Source organism: Morone saxatilis, unplaced genomic scaffold (assembly GCF_004916995.1).
Source record: "Morone saxatilis isolate NCDOM2014 unplaced genomic scaffold, NCSU_SB_2.0 Contig19, whole genome shotgun sequence".
In the NCBI taxonomy this organism is placed as follows: Eukaryota; Metazoa; Chordata; class Actinopteri; family Moronidae; genus Morone; species Morone saxatilis.
In genome coordinates, this window is record NW_023339751.1 from 23,328,498 (window position 1) to 23,336,679 (window position 8,182).

At 42.2% G+C, this 8,182-nt stretch overlaps 1 protein-coding gene across 1 annotated transcript in view; it reads right to left on the bottom strand.

The window, feature by feature from the left end:
- Positions 1-8,182, bottom strand: part of mmrn2a (multimerin 2a) — a 35,979-nt gene that overhangs the window by 3,753 nt on the left and 24,044 nt on the right. Inside the window, exons 6-9 of the mRNA XM_035663142.1 lie at positions 3,227-3,657; positions 2,778-2,969; positions 1,628-2,086; positions 678-1,020 (exon numbers count right to left, since the gene is read on the bottom strand). Coding sequence (XP_035519035.1) covers positions 678-1,020; positions 1,628-2,086; positions 2,778-2,969; positions 3,227-3,657 — 1,425 coding nt within the window. The remainder of the gene's footprint in view (positions 1-677; positions 1,021-1,627; positions 2,087-2,777; positions 2,970-3,226; positions 3,658-8,182) is intronic.

Consider the following 8,182-nt stretch of genomic DNA (forward strand, 5'->3'; position numbering starts at 1 on the left):
GGGAGCAAATTTGGAGGTTCAGTCAACTTGCTCAATGGATTACTTCAGACACGTGGCAGGAGGAGCCGGGCGAGATCGGACCAACAACACTTCCGATATGGGGGACGACCCGCTTGCCTCTGAGCCACAATAAGGGTCGGACTCTTGTCACACATGTGAAGTTTCCATTGAGATTGGACCATGATAATACCTGAAGTTTATGAGGAGCGGGTTCAGAGGGTTGGGACTGTTTACAGACATATGTGAGTGAGTTTAGTAGGGAGATTGACATTGTACACTGAGGTCTGTTTATATGGCGAATCGGGTCGAAATTCAACAGATGCATAGCATGGGTGTGTGAATGTGTATGAATGAGTTAGTTTCCGTTTGATGGCCTTTGTCTTCACTGAGTGAATGTGTGTGAAAGGGTGAATGTGGCACGTAGTGTAAAAGAGCTTTGAGTGGTCCGAAGACTGGAAAGGCGCTATACAAGTACAGTCCATTTACCATTTACCATTATATCTACACATCTCAGTCCAAAATCAAAATATCAGTCGGTCCACAGTGAGATTGTGGACGAGTGGAAAAATTTATCAAAATTAACTTAATGAGCATAAATTCTTAAGTAAGGGAACAAATCACCAAACTGAGGAGAGATCAACCAAATGAGATACTATGCTGCTCCTGGTGCCTCATACCTGGCCTGTCGCCCAGCAGCGAGGTGATGCTCAGGTTGTGTTGCCTCAGTTGCTCCTTCAGGGCCGGGATGGAGTGGCCCTCCTGGTCCTGGACTTGCCAATCCAAGAACTCCAGCACCTCCTCCCCGAGCAGCAGCTCTAGAACGTTGCTGTGTCTGATGACGTCTTTCAGTAGCGAGTTAAAGAAGCTGGACAGGTGTTCCATCCTCTCCACCTGCTTTTGGTCGGCCTCCTTCAGGCCGGAGACTTCAGCCATACTGACCTTCACCAAGCTGCTTAGCTGGGCCAAGCTGTCTTCCAGAGTCCTGGTCCTGGTTTGTTCTGAGACTTGATACTCCTTCACCTGCAGGATGAAGGAGAGGAAAGAAAGCATGTTTAATTTAAATAAAGTTACTATGATTCTATTGTCTGCATTTTCAGACCCAAACCAAAAACATGTTTGTCTGCTTTAAATACTGTCTGACTTCCTGTCTGTGGCTCTCAGCTCCAAGTCCATTGCTTCATACTGAAGACGTAAATCTTTAAAAACACAAATATATAGTTTTAATGTTTAATGGAGGACCCAATCATTTCCTAAAACACCTACTTTCTGTAGTTTTATCAAACAAACAGGAGGAAATAGTGCAATTGTTGGGGACTATTTTCAGCGGCGGATTAATCTATATTTGGTGCTCTTTTTCCTGATCGGGACCCCTTTTCTGTCATTGACTAAACGACCCTGACTAACTGACATTTGATATGACATGATATTTTATGGATATTTCATATTATATTCAATGCATAACAATAACAGTACAACTGAAAAACTATAAACCCTAATGAAGTAAAGTGATTTTATCAAGTCAAGTCCTCCCCTCTGCCAGCTAGTCTCTTGTATATTGTTCATATAAAATAGAGATTCAAGTCTGTGTCTTTAGTAGAAAACTGTTAAAGGATTTTATTTCTCATACCTCCTGAAGGCCGCGTTGGAGCACCCCCACCAATGGCTCCCAGTCGCTGGCCCCATCCACAGCTACTCCCTCGCTGTTCTCCTCCAGGGCTAATCGGTTCTCATTGGCCAGCTCTGTGACATTGGCCACGCCCCTCTCTAGTCTCGCCACGGTGGCTTTCAGCCCCTTGCAATCGCAGTCTCCAGACGAGTTGCTCTTGTAGATGGTGATGTACAGGTAGTCCACGTCCGAACCTATCTCTTGCAGATCGGTGGCCTGCCGGCTGAGGTTCCTCGCCAGTTCGTCCACCTGCCGCAACACCGTCTCTCTGGCCGCCTCCACCTCCAGCCCCGTCTCCATGAACTGAATCTGACTGGTCCGAGCCGTCTGGTTGATCTGCTTCGCCAGCCCCTTCAAGTCCCACCTCAGCTGATGGACGTTCCCTGAGGTCACCTCCACGTCCTCCATCAGGCCGCCCACCTGCACAACACACGATGAAGGATGAGATGATTTCCTTCAACTCATATTTAAACCTTTTTTCCGATTTCCTTTAATAACTTTATCTCTCTCACTTCACTTGATATTTACAGTTATACAATGTGAGTGTGTATCACCAAATACATAAAGGTTATATGAGATTATGAGCTTTGATATGGTCATAAATAACTAGGCCTATTCTCTATGTAAAGATATAGTGGACTCCTGGTGTGTCTCTCCCTCTGCCTGTGTTGCTATCACAGCCTCTCTGTGGTTTGTTTCCATAGCCAGTCTGCAAGTCACGTAAACAGGGATTTTTATTGTTTCATATTGATTTACGAATTTAATTAAATTTCATTTTTGTATTGTGATTTAATAAGTCTTTTAATTGCCCCAGTGGGCCGCAAAGACCAGGACCATCACTTAGTGTTTGGTATTAGTTTGTGAATTTTCTCAGCTTAAGCATAAAATCAAATAAGGCCAATCCTGCATTTTAGAAAAATATAGTGGCCCTCTATGGTTTTATTATATATAAATATTATTAAAGAAATTAAACACATTTTTGCGTGAAGGAGCCCTAAAAGGTTAATCTGGCCATGCTTCTACAGTTAGGATATATCTAGGTTGTTTTACACAAAATCATCCCTAGGTGGCACAAGTTAACGGGACAGTGGCTGTAAAAAATATATCCAACCTTCACTGTGTTGTTAACCACCATGTTGTCCAGGCGTTTGATGGCCTCCCAGAGCGCTGAGTTGTCTGAGGGCTGCGGTGGGTGGGGGGGTGGAGAGGGGGTAGCTAGGTGATCCTCCAGCTCATCCTCAATGGTCTGATCCTGGTCCAGTTTCAGTTCAGCCAATGAGGTGTTCATGGCTTGAAGGCTGACCTGGGATCAGAGACATGGGTTACGTGTTTCAGCATTTTGTCAAGTGAAAATACTAAAAATCTGCTGGTTAAAGCGTTGTGGACCTCAAAATACCAGTTTGCTTTTTTTCATTCAAAATTAAAAAATAAATGTATACTTTTGTCTGCTGATCAGACATCAGAGTAAAAACCTTTTAAAAACATTTTGTTAATATTTCTTTCTTCGATTTACTTAATTAAAACTGTATGAAGTAAATGATGTTCCTGTTGTCCTCTGACCTGCAGCATCTTCTGGTTGCGTTTCAGCTTCATGTCAATATCTGTCTTAAAGTTGGTGAGGTTGTAGTGCAGCATTACATGCTGGTAGTGCAGCCTATTCTCCATGTCCGTCCGCTGGCTCTCCATCTGCCTCTGGACCTCCCTGATGTTCTGAAACACCTCATTCAGTTTGGCATCCAAGCGCTCCTCCGCTGCCTCGTCGAACTCGGGGCCGTCCTGGGGCCCTGCCTGCAGCTCTGCCTCCAGCTGGCTGCTCTTCAGCTGGGCCACGTCACGGGCCAGTTCCCCTACCTGCCGGCTCAGGTGGTCCAGCGAGCGGTTGAAGCCCTCCAGGATCGGCTGTAGCTGGGACATGACCAGGGCCATCATGTGGGGAACGGGGAGGGTGGCTGTGGCTTCTTGGTACGAGACATCAGTGGCATCCGAACCATCTACAATTGACAAAATAACTAATTCAGTGACAGTTTTTTATTTTTTTATTTTTTTATTTTAGATGACACAAGGGCACAAGAAACTAGGTTCTCTGTGTACATCGTGTACAGTTGACTCACCACAAACTAGTGATGGAGGAATGAAGAACTGAAACATTATGAAGCAGTCATCCAGAAAATTGTTCATTGTTTTGAACCATTTGATACCGTCAAAATGATAATGATCTGCTGGTCAAATGCTTGTATTCTATTTTAACACATCCATACAAATTAAGTACCAAGCGGTCTTACTGCTATTTTTATTTTATTATAAAAAACAATGATAAAAATATCAAAGTTCTTAGGATTCATCCTCTGGGAAATATTAATGTCTCAACCAGATTTCTGCATTTTTATCTAAAATTATCTAAAACAACATTATCACAAAAAGCTTTTTTCTCACACTACACAGAGCTAATATTAACAAGTGAGTGCACAAAAACACACACACTCCCTGGTGATTCATGGCTCTCTGGGGGCTGGTAGTTGGTTGCTTTGCTCTAAAATGGAACCACTTTAGTTTCCAAACTGGAATATAAACACAGCGCAGCCCTCCGCCTGGAAAACAATCCAGCAGGGGAACAAAAACACCTAAAAACGGCTCCGAGCCTCAGTGCTGCCATTTCTGTCCACTGGGCTCTCTGGAAACTGATGTTGATGTTTCTGACACACTGAGGGGCTTCATGATACAAGCAGCAGGAGAAATACTCAGATTAGATGAGTTTTCGCAGTTTGTTTCTGTTGGTTCAGTAGAGACTGACAGAGTGAAGCCAGAACACACACTGACCGCAGGACTCTGACGGTCCTGCAGCTGGACCTCATTCAGTCTGAGCCGCCTTAGGGCTCAGTGGGTCCCTCTGATCCTGGGTGGTGTTGTTATTTCAGGAGTTTGAAACAAACCCAACTGTGCTTACATTTCCTGCTATTTATCGACCTCACTAATCCAAGAGAGACTAAATGAGATTTTGATAACTTTTTGAGACATCTCAAACTGGCAGGTGAAAAGCAAGAAATCTTTTTTAACTTTTACTGATAACATTAACTGGACGGATGTGCCCAAAGAACACAGCCTTATCTTTACTGTTGTGTAATCTGATCGGATTCTGAAAAACTGGATTCTGAAATCAGATCATCTGGTTTTTGTTTCGATGTGGATCAAACCTTCAGTATGTGATGTTTTGCACTCGATTTGTTTTATGGTTACTGACATTTTGTTACCCATTATTATTTTTATGTTTGTGTGTTGAGCTTTGATTGGACCCAAAAAATCTAGCCCGACCAAACCCGAACCCTGGAAGTAGCTTTGGGCCCCGAGCCTGACCCAAACATGAAATTCCGCTTAAAATAAATAAATAATTAAATCAAAATGAATTAAATTAATTAAGAACTCATTCACTCATTAATTACAGTTGCATGCCTTTTTAAATAAAATATTATATATATATTTTTAAAAATTTCATTCCATCTGAGCCTGACGTACGGCAGCAATTTTGGGCCCAAACTCGGCAGGTCGTGTCCAATTGAGCAGAGAATCAAAGCTCTAGTGTGTTGTAGTTGATAGCCTAACTTTGAAGCAAATACACTGACATACCGGATTTAAAGTCATGAATATGAGCTTGAGGATTTTCAGGAAAGTTCCTGTTCCAGTACACGTATATAGTGAGTTACACTGTTTGCTGCAAATTGAGACTCATTTTGTTATTTTCCAAAATAAAATATAAATGTTGACGTGCAGGCTCATATTCATACATTAAATTAGATACCGCCATCGCCCAAGTGTATTTATTGCATGCAAGTTCATCAAGTGTAAAACATGAAGAAGTCAGAAACAAAAGTGAGGGCATATTAAATATAAATATAAATATAAATATAAATATATTTCAGTCTGCGGCCCATTTTTTAATTGCCTATTCTGATTTTTTTGATGTGAGCATAAAACATAAATGAATAATGAAATAAAATGTTTTTATGATTTTTTATGATGATGATATGATCATTACTGGCCTCACTTGTGGAAAGGGAAGACATTTTTCAAAAATTGTGGCTTTTTCTAGAAAGTATGGATTTAGTTTTTCCTCTTCAAAGGGCCATTTGAAGGTTCAGACTTGGTTTTAGGGTTGATTGTCTTCAGGTTCAGTTTAGGGTTAGGGGCTAAGGAATGCATCGTGGCAATAAGGGTCCTCACGGGTACAGAAATACAAACATGGGTGTGTGTTTGCTTCAGGTCACTGCTGTCACTCTCCTCTAGAGACACAGTCCAGACACGACCACCTTCAATACACACACACACAGTGACCTCAGTCTCTTTCATCACAACCTGTTTTCATTACGACAAACCAAAACTTATTTCCCACATGTGCGGGGTACTGAGGGGTCAAAGGTTATGGTACAGTGAGGCCACGCTGCGACAGGAAGTTCCAGGTCACCTCAGACTCCAGCTGCAGGGGGGGCGGTGCTGTGGGGGCGTTTGGAGGTTGAAATCCAACACACCCCAGTAAGTCAGCTGGCAGTGTTTCTGTCTAATGACTGTCAGTGTGATTTACGGAGCGGAGCTGAGTCGACTTCCTGTTCGGACAAAACAACGTCTGTTAGACAACTGTGGTTCTGTTTGCTTCTTCTGACATTCTGTTGTAAATGTCACAATTAAAAGGAAAGATGACACGTTAATGAGTCATGTGGGGAAACAGAGACAACACAGCTCCAGACTGTTGAAGAGTGAACACTTTAAAAATTGAGCTTTAATGCAACTGTTACCTCGGGGCTTGTTATATTGTGTTTCTGTTCTAATATTGCGTGTTGAGTCAAATCTGAACGCACAGACAGAAAACACACATTTTTAGACTTAGTGTGACTTGACAGTTGATATCATTGTCTCTGATGTCCAATAAACAGCCATAAATCTGCTTAGAAATCATAGACAAAAAGACGCTCCTTGAACTGCAGAACTTGGCTGAGAATCATCATGTTTTGAAGTTTTCTTCATTATCAAAGTAATTCAGTGACAGTAGTCTGTACATCCATGCAAACAGGAGCTGCTAATAACTAATTCGGCATACTTTTAATTGTGCGAAGTTTCTCAGTTAATCTAGTTTGCCAAGCAGTTATCATCGTCCCTCCCACACTTTGTTGGTTGTTTTCTGGAAAATGAAGTTCAGAAACACGCTGCTTAAAAAACGCTGCTTCCATGAACTGTCACACTGTCTTTTATTGACAGATCACAAAGTGCTCAGAATAATGGTAACTTTAACATTCACAGATTCATGACAACTAAATGATAAATGACTTCATCTGCTGGTTAACTCGTGGTAATCAAAGTCATTTAAGAAGCAAAAATGGTCAAATGTATTGTTTTCAGCTTCTTGAATGTGAGGGTTTGCTGCTTTTCATTTGGACTGAAACGAGATGTATGATGTCAGTTTGAGCCCTGGGAAGCTTTCATCGACATCTTTCACTCTTTTCTGACATAGCTCAAATGATTTATCATAAATGGAAATAGTATTGTTTAATAGTAGTTGTAAATAACTGGACAGATGAGAAGCTAGGTACAATAATACATAAAAACAAACAGTCGGCCCCTCCACCTCACTGTGCCTCCATTCCACCTGTTAATATTCTCCACCACCAGCAGAACTGATCCCAATCTCCCTCATTACTGCATACATTTGTAGAGCTCAGGAGCTGTCCGTCTCCTCCGGTCCTCCAATCAGGCCTTCATGTCGTTTATTTAGTCTGCCGCCATTCATCAGGAAGTGGAGAGGCATTAAGGTTTGATTATTGATGGCTGGCCCCTCACTGCAGTTCATCCAGGGGGGAGGAGGTGGGGGAAATTGTTAGGAATGGATTATTAATGCCTGTAACCCCCTCACTAGTGAGGTGTCATGTTACAGCATTTTAACAGTTCTTTGAGGAGCTGTAAAGTGAGTAAATCAGAAGTGGACATGAGGAACTGGAACTGCTTCAGAGCTGCAGAATAACTTTCCAAAACAAGCTGTAAAACCTATTTCTCAACAAGCGTACAGCCTTTTCAAAAGTTAGTTTTGAGTCATTTTTGAAGCATTATGCCGTAGGTTTGGGAATTACCCTCAGACTCACATTAAGTTGTCCTCGCAGACAGGTGGGGGGGATGTACATATGGCTGCCCCAGAAAAGTCGATGATTCAAATGGTAAGCTAAGAAGAGTGATAGTTCATCGCAGTGCTGACTGTCAGTGAAGCTCAACCTCCTCTACAGCCGTCCACTGTGATTGACTCTTCAGCCAAAAGTGTTTAGGCAGGAGAGACACTCCATGGTGTGCTGAGATTTTAGAACTCAACTATTAGCAGGACGCTCACTTTTTACATCACAGATGGTGAAGAAAGGCATTAAAACGTGAGGTAAGTTTAAACTTGAGACTGTAGCTGTGTTTCCACTGCTGGATAAGATGAGATGTTTTCTATTGATTCCTCGTAGGGGAAATATTGGCTGGGTAAAAATATGGATTCATCAA